Here is a 15,010-nt window from a genome sequence, read left to right on the forward strand (position 1 = left end):
TGCCCTAAGCGCGTTTCTCGCCCCGAAAAGAATCTCACGCTCAATGGCTTCAAACATGCTTGGGGGCAAACATAGATCTAATGTCTAATACCCCTCCCAAAACAGAAATGTTACAAAATGGGCAGATTTTCTGCCGTCACTTTTCTAGGGTTTCACTGCAATTGCTGCGCGATCACATCGCACGACGAGCGTATGGTGTTTGGGATGTCATTAAAGAATAATGGCGCCCAAATGCATGTCACACGTTCAGTGCAATTTGGAATGGTGGGCAGAATTGTTGGAAAAGAAAGAAAGAAAGAAAGAAAGAAAGAAAGAAAGAAAGAAAGAAAGAAAGAAAGAAAGAAAGAAAGAAAGAAAGAAAGAAAGAGGAGGAGGAGGGGTATTAATAAAAGGAAGGAAAAAGAAAAGAAACGAAAAGGCTTGGTTCACACTGCTGCAATAGCAAAGTCATACGACTTTGCCCTGCAACCCTTTTCTAAAGCCAGAGCAACTTGCGTAGCATGAGTTGAGAGAGAGAGAGAGAGAGAGAGAGAGGGGGGGGGGGGGGGGGGGGAGAGAGAGAGAGAGGGAGAGAGGAGGAAAGAGAAGAGAGAGGGGAGGAAAGAGAGAGAGAGAGAGAGAGAGATGGGACAAGAGGGGAGAGAGAGAGAGAGAGAGAGAGAGAGAGAGAGAGAAAGAAAGAAAGAGAGAGAGAGAGAGAGAGAAAGAAAGAAAGAGAGAGCGAAAGAGAGAGAGAGAGAGAGAGAGAGAGCGAAAGAGAGAGAGAGAGGAAAGAAAGAAAGAAAGAAAGAAAGAAAGAAAGAAACACACACAGAGAGAGAAAGAAAGAAAGAAAGAAAGAAAGAAAGAAAGAAAGAAAGAGAGAGAGAGAGAGAGAGAGACAGAGAAAGAACGAGAGAGAGAGAGAGAGAGAGAGAGAGAGAGAGAGACACACACACAGACAGACAAAGACACAGAGAGAGAGAGAGAGAGAGAGAGAGAGAGAGAGAGAGAGAGAAGAGAAAAGAAAGACAGGAAGAAAGCAGAAAAAAAGGAAAGGAAAGAGAAACGAAAAAAAAGAGGAGATGAGGAGAGAGAGAGAGAGAGAGAGAGAAAGAAAAAGAAGAAAAAATAAAGAGATATAACAGAGAAAAGAAACAAACAAACAAACAAAAAAAAGAAAGACAGAAAATAAAAAAAGGAAACAAAGAGAGAAAAGAAAAGAGCAAGGAAAGATAAAAAAATAAAAATAAAGAATGAAGGAAGGAAAGAAAGAAAAGAAAAAGGAAAAGAAAACCGTGAAATCTGCCTACACACAATCATGCGGTTGGATGTCGCACTCGGTGTCTGGGAACATTGCGGCGCCTCTACATGCTGAGATCTCGATGTTGGGATATTAATCCTCAGCTCCTGACCTACAAACTGTCACATTTATGGAAATCTCTTTCTACATGCATTCTCACACAGCTTACATCGGTCACACTGCTGCCAGAGGATCACAGAAATTCAAGGCAATCCATCTCCAAGAAAAGAGGACCTGTACTGTACTGTTGCAGTTCTCCAATGAGAAAACCCATGGAGGATCTGCGGATCCTGTGGGATCTCAGGATCCATTACAATGTACTATATTTCCTCTTGTTGAAGTCATTTAGAATCTGCGATGTCCAAGAAATACAACTGTTTGGTCACAGAAAACACCACTGATAATTACTCTGCAATTTTAGCACAAATTAAAAAAAGCTATTTCTACAGTGTGTGGCCAAGACTATGGTGACCCTGCCTTGAAGATGCCTGAATAAAGATGGTGCCTTCCTTCTGGAGAGAAAAAGCAGATGAAGGCATTTTTCGGGGGAGTACTGTGATCTCTGTGGCAGGTAATATCTGGAAGTGTTACCCTGACACCTCACTCAGCATGCATTGTCTGCTACATCCACTCTGCGTATCAATGTGTTATCTGTAAGAATTGGAATGACCTATCCTCACCCACCAATCAGCATCAGCCCTGGCTCAAAACTAAACCTGATTGGCTGTGGGGAAAACCCCAGTCCTTCAAAACAAATACATAAGGAACCCCAAAACAAGAATAGACCGACGAGTGGGGGATCTGCACTGAACTCTATACAGTGAGGGAAAAAAGTATTTGATCCCCTGCTGAAGAGAAGGAAGACATATAGGACTTCATAGGAGAAGGAAGACATATAGGACTTCATAGGAGAAGAAAGACATATAGGACTTCATAGGAGGAAGAGGAAGACATATAAGACTTCATAGGAGAAAGAGGAAGACATGTAGGACTTCATAGGAGGAGAAGGAAGACATATAGGACTTCATAGGAGGAGGAGAAGGAAGACATGTAGGACTTCATAGGAGGAGGAAGACATATAGGACTTCATAGGAGAAGGAAGACATATAGGACTTCATAGGAGGAGGAAGACATATAGGACTTCATAGGAGGAGGAAGACATATAGGACTTCATAGGAGAAGGAAGACATGTAGGACTTCATAGGAGGAGGAAGACATATAGGACTTCATAGGAGAAGGAAGACATATAGGACTTCATAGGAGGAGGAAGACATATAGGACTTCATAGGAGGAAGAGGAAGACATATACGACTTCATAGGAGGAAGAGGAAGACATGTAGGACTTCATAGGAGGAGAAGGAAGACATATAGGACTTCATAGGAGAAGGAAGACATATAGGACTTCATAGGAGAAGGAAGACATATAGGACTTCATAGGAGAAGGAAGACATATAGGACTTCATAGGAGAAGGAAGACATATAGGACTTCATAGGAGGAAGAGGAAGACATATACGACTTCATAGGAGGAAGAGGAAGACATGTAGGACTTCATAGGAGGAGAAGGAAGACATATAGGACTTCATAGGAGGAGAAGGAAGACATGTAGGACTTCATAATAGGAGAAGAAGACATATAGGACTTCATAGGAGGAGGAAGACATATAGTGAGAATTACCATCCAGTAACCAGCTGTGCGTTGTCCTCTTCTCCAGCTCCGACAGCATGACGCGGGTGATGAGTTCATCGGGGACGGGAAGACCCTGCTCGATGTACTGCTTGGCCAACACACCAGCCTCTATGGAGAGAGAAAAACCAATGAAATATTCTATCTGTATCTTCCCTTATAGAGCAGAATATATAATACCGGATCATATATAATGGGGGGAGCTTCAGAAATAATTTAACCACTTCCAGGCCGCCGCACGCCGATATACGTTGGCTGTTTAAAGAAGCACATCTCTGTTATGGCAGCAGCTAGCTACCATAACCCCGGTATCCATCTCTTTAGGTCGGCAGTCCGGTTTTCGATAATAATGGTCTCTGCGGCGGATTCGCTGCAAGATTACTTTTATTGGCAGCGGGAGAGGGCCCACCCAACCCCCCCCCCCCCCCAGCCACTCTCCTTACCGGTGCCTTCGGCGGTGGCGATCGGGTCCTCTCGCAGGCTGCGCCTTAAAAAAGCACTAGGGGGCGTGCTCGCCTGGCGTGCCACCGAGGAACCGGGCACCCGCGATTGCTCATTAACTGAGCAGGAAAGTGGATCTGTGCGTGTAAACACACAGATCCACGTCCTGTCAGGGAGAGGGGACCGATGGCGTGTCTCTTATATATAAGGACAACCATCGGTCACCTCCCCCAGTCACCCCCCACAGTAAGAATCACTAATTAGGGAATACATTAACCCTATGATCGCCCCCTAGTGTAAACCCCTTCCCTGCCAGTCACATTTATATAGTAATCGATGCATTTTTATAGCAGGGATCGCTGAATAAATGTGAATGGTCCCAAAAATGTGTCAAAAGTGTCCGATGCGTCCGCCGCAATATCGCAGTCACGATAAAAATCGCTGATCACCGCCATTACTAGTAAAAAAAAAATAATAATAATAATAATAAAAATGCTATCAATCTATCCCCTATTTCGTAAACGCTATAACTTTTACGCAAACCAATCAATATACGCTTATTGCGATTTTTTTTTACCAAAAATATGTAGAAGAATACGAATCGGCGTAAACTGAGGACATTTTTTTTTTTTTTTTTAAATGGATATTTATTATAGCTAAAAATAAAAAATATATATATATTTTTTTAAACTTGTCCCTCTTCTTTTGTTTATAGCACAAGAAATAAAAACCACAGAGGTGATCAAATACCACCAAAAGAAAGCTCTATTTGTAGGGAAAAAATGATAATTAAAATCATTTGGGTACAGTGTTGTATGACCGCGCCATTGTCATTCAAAGTGTGACAGCGCTGAAAGCTGAACATTGGTCTTGGCAGGAAGGGGGTGAAAGTGCCCGGTAGGCAAGTGGTTAACATCTAAATTGGTAACCTGCGAAATCGGAGCATCAAAAAGCATCCATAAAAACAAACAGAGAGCCAGCCAGCATGCAGTCTCCCGTCCTCAAGCGATGACGTCAGCGCATCTGCCTCCCGACGTACGTTTCGTTAGATAGCGCCATCTGAGAAACGGACCAAAATTCCCCAAGCCAATAAAAAAAAGCTGAAATGCCTAGCAACAAATAACGCAACAGATAATTTTCTCTATTGGCTAATAAAAAAAATGTCTAAGCTCAAAAAGAGTGAAAAAAAAGCTAAAAAAAAAAACAAAAAAAAACACAACACCACGCCAAATCACGCATAAAATAACCGCACGGAAAAATGCCAGAAAACCGCTCAAAGACGATACGCTCAGGTGTGAATGCAGCCTAAGCCCCCGTTCACACCTAGGCGTATATACGCCTGTAGTGCGACGCCGCTGCAGCCCCGAGACGCCAGAGGGATGATTTTACATTGCCCTCTATGGAGATGGTTCACATCTCCACGCCGAACGCTGTACGCCTGAAAAAAAGTCCCGGACCTTTTTTTCAGGCGGCTTCCGGCATAGGAGATGTGAAACATCTCCATAGAGGGGGTGAAGGCTGCATTCACAATCGTGGCGTTTTGTCGCCGCAAATCGCGGTACAAAACGCCGCTATTTGTCGCCGCAATTCACGGGACAAAACGCCACGATTTTGTACGCCGAGGTGTGAATGCAGCTTAACTGTCTGCCCATATGAGGTACGGGGCAACAGCTACACTAACAGCCTACAGGACCCAGAGATTGCACCCCCCAATCTGCTGATCACGGGGACAATGCTTTGCAGGCTCAGAATAAATAAAATAAATTCATCTTATTTTTACCTGCAAAAAGATGTGCATTTATTAATTTTATTTACAAAGGTGAACTTATCCTTTACTTCTAAAAACATTCTACTAACAAGAAAAAAAAAATACAACAAACACACTGATCAATCAAAAATCAATTTTCATCATATTTCCTGATGGAAATTTAAATCAAATTCTAATTATTTATTTTTTTGGTTGCATTCAGGAACATTTCTATGATCAGTCATTCGTTTATCGAGTGTGCCTAGCATAACGAATAAACAGTGATGTTCTTGTAGATCCGTCTCCCAGCTACTGCGCTTCTGGGAATGGTTCTCTCTTCACTCCATCCATACTGGATATCTTATCTTTCACTTATACACTTCAGAAATAACACTGCAAGTCAACACAAGCCAAGAGTGAGCAAAATCCAGAGTCATGGCACTCAAGATTCAAGTAGAAGATTTATATACCGTATATACTCGAGTAAAAGCCGACTCGAATATAAGCAGAGGCACCTAATTTTACCACAAAAAAAAAAAACTGAGAACTTATTGACTTGAGTATAAACCTAGGGTGTCCATCTCCATGCCTCACTGTGCCCGTGTGCATGCCTCGCTGTGCCCATGACTAGACTGACGTTTAACATAGGAGTCTATGGGAGGGGTGCCCGGCTTTGAAAAATCGGTGCTACCCGGCCGTAGCTCCCCTAGACAACAAATTTTGCACACTTATAGAGGAGAAAGTGTGCCAAGTTAGGGTCCAGAGGACCTACGACCGGCACCCAAATTCACCAGAGAAATGATCGTTTATCATGGGAGTCTATGGAAGGGGTGCCCGGCTTTGAAAAATTGGTGCTCCCCAGCCGTAGGTCCCCCAGGCAACAAACTTTTCTGAAAAAGTGCTGAAAAACTCGGCTTATACTTGAGTAATACTAAACTAAACCACTAAACTACGGTAATACTAAACTAAACCACCTTGAAGAGGACCTGTGCCCAAAAAACCCAAGCAGCAGAGAAAGCACTTTTCCCCAGTTATTGCCTGTGGTCTCCCTGAAGCGGATTTTTTCTCCATTACTGACTTACTATGACCTCATAGCAGGTCTACCTGCCGATGACTAGTGATTTTTTTTTTCTGTTTACAAACGGTTTATTGAAAAAATAAATTTTTTGTGACTGCAACATAATGGCGGACACTTCGGAAAATTTTGACACATTTTTGGGACCATTGTCATTTTCACAGCAAAAAATGCATTTAAAATGCATTGTTTATTGTGAAAATGACAGTTGCAATTTGGGAGTTAACCACTAGGGGGGCGCTGAAGGGGTTATGTGTGACCTCATTTGTGTTTCTGACTGTAGGGGGGTGTGACTGTAGGTGCGACGTCATCGATTGTGATTCCCTATATAAGGGAACACACGATCGATGACGGCGCCACAGTGAAGAACGGGGAAGCCGTGTTTACACACAGCTCTACCCATTCTTCAACTCCGGGGACCGATCGCGGGACTCTAGCGGCGATCGGGTCCGCGAGTCCCGCGGCGGCGGTCACGGAGCTTCGAACCGGGTGCGCGCCGCGGGCGCTCACCCGCGACCCACGGCTGGGCATTATACAATCACGTACAGGTAGGCGATTGTGCCCAGCCGTGCCATTCTGGCGACGTATATCGGCGTTAGGCGGTCCTTAAGTGGTTAAGCGAAAAATCGTACGATCTGGCATCATAAAAACATTTTTCGTGCATGTTCGATCAAATAATAAATCGGATAAACGGTCCTGATCGGCTCTCGAAAGCTCTGTACTAACGATCAGATTATCGGACGATCGCGCCAAAATCTGTGTTTTTCGTCCGATTTTCTGATGGTGTGTACCGGCTTAAGTGTTAGAGGGGCTGAGTGAGGGAGGCGGCTGCACACAGAAGGCTTTTTATCTTAATGCATAGAATGTATAAAGATAAAAAAAAAACCTTCTGACTTTACGATCACTTTACGATCACCTGTACTGGGAGAAAGATGGACGCAATACAGAATATCTAGGAGTGAATTATATGACAAGTTCAGTCTCAGAACACTTCAAAGAATTCAAAAGGAAAAAACTTTTCTCACCAATACTTCACATGCTTGTCACAGGCACCAACCTGCCCTCATCAGTTACACATCATCTTTGACAACTAAAATGACATCTAGCTTCAGGGCATTTATTGTAAATACTGTATGTCACAAAAGTGAGTACACCCCTCACATTTCTGTAAATATTTTATGATCTCTTTTCATGTGAGAACACTGAAGAAATGACACAATGGGGCAGATATAGGAGATACGCTACGCCGCCGTACCTTACATGGCGTTCTTTCAAATCCTCAAAGATTTTGCGCCGTAAGTTACGGCGGCGTAGTGTATTTCTGGCGGCGGAATTCAAAACGGCGATTAGGGGGGCGCGTTTCATTTAAATGAAGCGCGTCCCCGCGCCGATTGAACTGCGCATGCTTCGTTTCGAAATTTCCCGCCGTGCATTGCGCGAAATGACGTCGCAAGGACGTCATTTTTTTAAACTTAGACGTGACTTACGTCCATCCCGATTCGTGGACGACTTACGCAAAAAAAAGAAAAAATTCAAATTTCGACGTGGGAACGACGGCCATACTTAAAGCGGTTGTAAACCACATAAACTTTTTTTTTTTTTTTTTATGAACCTGCAAGGCAAAAGGCATAATCGGCTAGTATGCACCGCATACTAGCCGATTATGAAATACTTACCTTGGAACGAGGTGAACACCACTTACCTGGTCCACGCCGAGCGAGATGTCATCTTGCTCCGGCGGTTTCTTCCGGGTATCGCCGCTCCAGCGCTGTGATTGGCTGGAGCAGCGATGACGTCACTCCCGCGCGTGCGCGCGGGAGATTTAAAATCGGCAGGGTCCGGCGGATGCAGATCCTTTCGCCGTGGATTCCCCCCCGCGCATGTGCTGCCCGCATTGCGGGGGGAATATCTCCTAAACCGTACAGGTAAGCCTCATTATAGGCTTACCTGTAGGTAAAAGTGAAAAAGTGGGTTTACAACCACTTTAACATGGCAAATCTAACTATACGCCGGAAAAAGCCGACTAGAGACGACGTAAGAGAATGCAAAAGGCCGCGCATACGTTCGTGGATCGTCGGAAATAGCCAATTTGCATACCCGACGCGGAAAACAACGCAAACTCCACCCAGCGGACGCCGAAGTATTGCATCTACGATCTAATGGCGTACGAAGCCTTACGCCTGTCGGATCAAACCCAGATGCCGTCGTATCTTGGTTTGAGGATTCAAACTAAAGATACGACGCAGGAAATTTGAAAGTACGCCGGTGTATCAGTAGATACGCCGGCGTACTCCGTCTGTGGATCTGCCCCTTTGTATCTACAATGTTGTGTAGTGAGTGTATAGCTTGTATAACGGTGTAAATTTGCTGTCCCCTCAAAATAACCCAACACACAGCCATTAATGTCTAAACCGCTGGCAACAAAAGTGAGTACACCCCTAAGTGAAAATGTCGAAATTGGGCCCAAAGTGTCAATATTTTGTGTGGCCGCCATTATTTTCCAGCACTGCCTTAACCCTCCCGGGCATGGAGGTCACCAGAGCTTCACAAGATGTCACCGGAGTCTCTTCCCCTCCTCCATGACGACATCACAGAGCTGGTGGATGTTGGAGACCTTGCGCTCCTCCACCTTCCATTTGAAGATGTCCCACAGATGAACAATAAGGGTTTAGGTCTGGAGACATGCTTGGCCAGTCCATCACCTTTACCCTCAGCTTCTTTAGCAAGCCAGTGGTCGTCTTGGGGGTGTGTTTGGGGTCGTAATGTTGAAATACTGCCCTGTGGTCCAGTCTCTGAAGGGAGGGGATCATGTTCTGCTTCAGTATGTCACAGTACATGTTGGCATTCATGATTCCCTCAATGATCTGTAGCTCCCCAGTGCCGGTGATCTGCCGATATAGTTCCTCCTATCGATATGGTTCCCCCCTTGACTGCGCAGGCGCCATCCGAGCCGACAGAAATCACCGAACCTGATCAGCTGTAGCAACAGGTCCAGGGCAACATGGAATTCGCTGAAAGTGGCCAGGCGGCCTCACGTCCTCGCTGCGCTCGCTCAGCCTCCTGGATCTTTTTTTTAACATCCTACAAGTCAACGGGAATGGTAAGGAATGAGGCTGGATGCCGCGCATTCGCTGTGTACAGCTGATCAGGTTCGGAGATTTCTGTGGACTTCGCCTGCGCCTACGCAGTCAAGCAGGGAACCATATCGATAGGGGAACTAGCTCGACAAGACACCGGCAGCACTCATGCCTCTGACTGTAGGCAAGACACGCTTGTCTTTGTCCTCCTCACCTGGTTGCTGCCACACACACTTGACACCATCTGAACCAACTTAGGGCCAGATTCTCGTGGTTCTGCGTATCTTTGCGCGGGCGCAACGTATCCGATTTACATTACGCCTCCGCAACTTAGACGGGCAAGTACTGTATTCTCAAAGCACTTGCTCCGTAAGTTGCGGAGGCGCAGCGTAAAAAGGCGCGCCCAATTCAAATTTGGAACAGGGGGGCGTGCTTTATGTTAATAACTTGTGACCCGCCGTGATTGACGTTTTTCACGAACGGCGCATGCGCCGTCCGTGGAATATCCCAGTGTGCATTGCTCCAAAGTACACCGCAAGGACGTATTGGTTTCGACTCGAACGTAAAGGACGTCCAGCCCCATTCACGGACGACTTACGCAAACAACGTAAAATATTCAAAATTTGACGCGGGAACGACGTCCATACTTAACATTGGTACGCCGCATGTACGCCAACATATAGCAGGGGTAACTTTACGCCGGGAAAAGCCTAACGTAAACGGCGCAACTGTACTGCGTCTGCTGGGCGTACGTTCGTGAATTTGCGTATCTAGCTGATTTACATATTTCTAGGCGTAAATCAGCGTACACGCCCCTAGCGGCCAGCGTAAATATGCAGTTAAGATCCGACGGCGTAACAGACCTAATAGAAATCTATGCGTAACTGATTCTAAGAATCAGGCGCATAGATACGACGGGCCAGACTCAGAGATACGCCGTCGTATCTCTTTTGAGAATCTGGCCCGAAGTTTATCTTGGTCTCAGACTATGGACAGTGCTGATTGGTTTAGACACACCCCCTGCTGAATCATAGCCTAATCTCTCCAATCAGCCGGAACGTGAGCTTTGCCGATTAGCTCTGACCCAGCAGGGGTTGTGTCAGAGAGACCACTGCTTCTTTATAGAGAGCAAGGGTCCTTCTCTACACCATGCAGGGACAGGCTCTTCTACTCGATTTAACCCCTTCCCAACCGCCGCATGTACATATACGTCGTCAGAATGGCACGTACAGGCACATTGGCGTACCTGTACGTCCCTGCCTAGACGTGGGTCGGGGGTCTGATCGGGACCCCCCCCCCCCCCGCGACTTGCCGCGGTCGGGTCCCCTCGGGGAGCGATCCGGGACGACGGCGCGGCTATTCGTTTATAGCCGCTCCGTCGCGATCGCTCCCCGGAGCTGAAGAACCGGGAGAGCCGTATGTAAACACGGCTTCCCCGTGCTTCACTGTGGCGGCTGCATCGATCGAGTGATTCCTGATATAGGGAGACTCGATCGATGACGTCATTCCTACAGCCACACCCCCCTACAGTTGTAAACACACACACAGTGATCCCTATCTCCTACAGCGCCACCTGTGGTTAACTCCCAAACTGCAACTGTCATTTTCACAATAAAGAATGCAATTTAAATGCATTTTTTGCTGTTAAAATGACAAAAATCCCAAAAATGTGTCAAAATTGTCCGAAGTGTCCGCCATAATGTCGCAGTCACGAAAAAAATCGCTGATCGCCGCCATTAGTAGTAAAAAAAAAAAAAATTATAAAAATGCAATAAAACTATCCCCTATTTTGTAAACGCTATAAATTTTGCGCAAACCAATCGATAAACGCTTATTGCGATTTTTTTTACCAAAAATAGGTACAAGAATACGTATCGGCCTAAACTGAGGAAGAAAAAAAAATGTATATATGTTTTTGGGCGATATTTATTATAGCAAAAAGTAAAAAATATTGCATTTTTTTCAAAATTTTCGCTCTATTTTTGTTTATAGCGCAAAAAATAAAAACCGCCGAGGTGATCAAATACCACCAAAAGAAAGCTCTATTTGTGGGGAAAAAGACGCCAATTTTGTTTGGGAGCCACGTCGCACGACCGCGCAATTGTCTGTTAAAGCGACGCAGTCCCAAACTGTAAAAACACCTTGGCAGCAATATGGTCCGGGGCTTAAGTGGTTAAAGAACACAAAAGCTGCAAGACTTTGAACACCTTCTGGTTTATTGCACTTTAAGGGTATTTAGCTGATTTAAACTGAAAGTTCATTAATTTAGCATGAAAAGCCTCGGATGTCTTTCGCGGTTCGATAGTTGGCCTCGCGGACGACGTCGGCCTCACAGATTGAAGGTCGCAGGTCTACAGGATAAAAAAGTGTTTCTTCAAAATGTGTCCTGACAGTTCCCTTCCAACGCTTCATGCTGAACAAGCGACAGATGGAGCGCGAGGGAACGAGGAGAGGCGAGGGCTGTGTGCCGGGCTCAGCATGCCTGATCTGCACCGACAAAAGGGAACCAAGCCAATTATTTCACACCAACAAAACATTCTTCCTAGAAATCTTGGGAAGTGCTGTGTTATCATTTACAATCAACTGGCCGAATACCACGTAATCCCCAGCTCACAGTAATGGGGCCGGCCACTTAGGGCACTCCAATTATAGGACCACGTTGGAGCTGTGAGGAACCCTCCGACTGTGGAGGAACTGCAGAAACGTTTTTTCTGTCCCCGTCCACGCTTCTGGATCCACTGATCAGGGCCACTATTAGAAACTGTAGGGCCCCATACAGCTTACCTAATAGGGCCCCTTCTACAGCCTACCTGGCCTCCTCCCCCTCAGGTGATCCGGGTGTTGGGAATCCCACCCTAATCTACTACACCATCTAGATTTCAGATATTGGGAAACCCACCCCCAAAGAAGACACCGCAGTACTGGTGGGAACACGCACAGAGGAGAAGGGGCACACACCGCTCTCTGGTGTCTGTACTTCGGGGGGCAGGGGGGGGGTCTCTACTGAGGAGGGGGGAGGGTGTCTATACTGGAGGGAGAGGGGGTCTGTACTGAGGGGGATGACACTTTTTTTTTGCACCAGTGCCACCTGCCAGTGCCAATTAGTGCCACTTGCCATCCAGTGCCATCTGTCAATGCCACCTGCCAGTGCCAATAACAGTGCCACCATCCAGTGCCAATTAGTGCCACCTTCCATCCAGTGCCATCTGCCAATGCCACCTGCCAGTGCCAATACCAGTGCCACCATCCAGTGCCAATTAGTGCCACCTTCCATCCAGTGCCACCTACCAGTGCCAACTAAAGCCATCAGTGCCACCTGCCAATGCCAACCAGTGCCATCTGCCAGTGCTAACTATTGCCATCCAGTGCCAATTAGTGCCACCTGCCAGTCAGTGCCAACCAGTGCCACTTGCCAGTGTCACCTGTTAGTGCCATGTGCCAACCAGTGCCATCTGCCAGTGCCAACCAGTGCCATCTGCCTGTGCCAACCAGTGCCATCTGCCAATCAGTGCCACCTGCCAGTGTCAATTAGTGCCACCTGCATCTCCAAGAAACTCTAGAACACCTTTTTTAGCTTTCTGGCATTACAGTTGCTTGGGAATCCCACACTTAATCTTCTACATCACCTGTAAACAGGTGTTAGTACAACTGCAATTGGAAACCAAACACTTGATGAGTGTAAACCAGCAAGCATGGGGTGACTGCGGGATGGCACAGTGGGCTTTCCGTAAATGGCACCCTCATTAACTTGTAAGCAGACCAATCTGATACTGTTATGCACATTCTGGAGATGGCATTGTGTTATCAGTACTTTAGTTTCAATAAGTAAAGGGAGAAAAAAGAAACTACAGTAAAACCTTGGTTTGAGAGCATTTTGCAAGACAAGCAACATTTTTTTTATAAATTGTGACTTGATATACAAGCGATGTCTTGATATAAGAGTAGCGTCATGTCACAACTGAGTATTAACCACTTAAGGACCGGACCAATATGCTGCTAACTGACCCAAGGGGTTTTTACAATTCGGCACTGCGTCGCTTTAACTGACAATTGCGCGGTCGTGCGACGTGGCTCCCAAACAAAATAGGCGTCCTTTTTTTCCCCACAAACAGAGCTTTCTTTTGGTGGTATTTGATCACCTCTGCGGTTTTTATTTTTTGCGCTATAAACAAAAATAGAGCGACAATTTTGAAAAAAATTCAATATTTTTTACTTTTTGCTATAATAAATATCCCCCAAAAACATATATAAAAAAAAAATTTTCCTCAGTTTAGGCCGATACGTATTCTTCTACCTATTTTTGGTAAAAAAAAAAATCGCAATAAGCGTTTATCGATTGGTTTGCACAAAATTTATAGCGTTTACAAAATGGGAGATAGTTTTTTTTTTTTTTTTACTACTAATGGCGGCGATCAGCGATTTTTTTCGTGACTGCGACATTATGGCGGACACTTCAGACAATTTTGACACATTTTTGGGACCATTGTCATTTTCACAGCAAAAAATGCATTTAAATTGCATCCTTTATTGTGAAAATGACAGTTGCAGTTTGGGAGTTAACCACAGGGGGCGCTGTAGGAGTTAGGGTTCACCTAGTGTGTGTTTACAACTGTAGGGGGGTGTGGCTGTAGGTCTGACGTCATCGATCGAGTCTCCCTATAAAAGGGATCACACGATCGATGCAGCCGCCACGGGGAAGCCGTGTTTACATACGGCTCTCCCCGTTCTTCAGCTCCGGGGAGCGATCGCGAGGGGGCGGCTAGAAACGAATATCCGCGCCCTCGTCCCGGATCGCTCCTGAAGCCACGGGAACCGGCGCATGTACGGGGGGGGGGGGGGTCCCGATCGGACCCCCGACCCACGTCTAGGCAGGGACGTACAGGTACGCCAATGTGCCTGTCCGTGCCATTCTGGCGATGTAAATGTACATGCGGCGGTCCGGAAGTGGTTAAAGAGAACAGCGGCGCCTCCAAGTGTAGCAATATGGTTACATATAATGAAGGTACAACATTTAGCAACATATTGCTACACTTAGGGCCCTTTCACACTGGTGCGTTTTTGCCACGTTTTCACGGTAAAAATAGCGCTATTAAAATGCTCCCCATGCCCCTCTCCATTGAAATGAATTAAAAACGCGGTAAAAACGCGGTAAAATCGCAGTGTTTTACCACGATTTTAACGCTCCGTTTTTACCGCCTTTTTACAGCGGATTTTAATTCATTTCAATGGAGGGGGCATGGGGAGCGTTTTATGAGTGTTTTAATAGCACTATTTTTACTGCGAAAATGCGGCAAAAAACGCACCAGTGTGAAAGGGCCCTTAAGAGGCGCCTCTCTTCTCTTTTATACTCTGGAGCTCCTGCTGGATTTTGCTTCTAATCCCCTTGTGGAGGCTTCCATTTGTGGATGGACATTTTATGAATAAATGGTTGTGGAACGAATCATTTGAGTTTACATTATTTCTTATGGGGAAATTTGCTTTGATATACAAGTGCTTTGCATTACAAGCCTGTTTCTGGAACGAATTATGCTCGCAATCCAAGGTTTTACTGTACTTCATAGGAAGCCAGCACAATTATGAGTATTTAAGACTGAATAATCAGCTTCTTGCTGAGGCCCAACCATGACAGGTTCTCTTTAAGGCTTTGAACACGCGCTGAGAATATGACCAGACTATCCAGGTCCATACTCATTCTAACAAGGAC

The 15,010-nt window shown here is 45.7% G+C and overlaps 1 protein-coding gene across 1 annotated transcript in view; it reads right to left on the reverse strand.

Annotated features, from left to right (window-relative positions):
- AK4 (adenylate kinase 4) overlaps nt 1-15,010 on the reverse strand; it is an 88,713-nt gene that overhangs the window by 33,626 nt on the left and 40,077 nt on the right. The window contains exon 3 of the mRNA XM_040360766.1: nt 2,958-3,077. Coding sequence (XP_040216700.1) covers nt 2,958-3,077 — 120 coding nt within the window. The remainder of the gene's footprint in view (nt 1-2,957; nt 3,078-15,010) is intronic.

This window comes from Rana temporaria, chromosome 7 (assembly GCF_905171775.1).
Source record: "Rana temporaria chromosome 7, aRanTem1.1, whole genome shotgun sequence".
Taxonomy (NCBI): domain Eukaryota; kingdom Metazoa; phylum Chordata; class Amphibia; order Anura; family Ranidae; genus Rana; species Rana temporaria.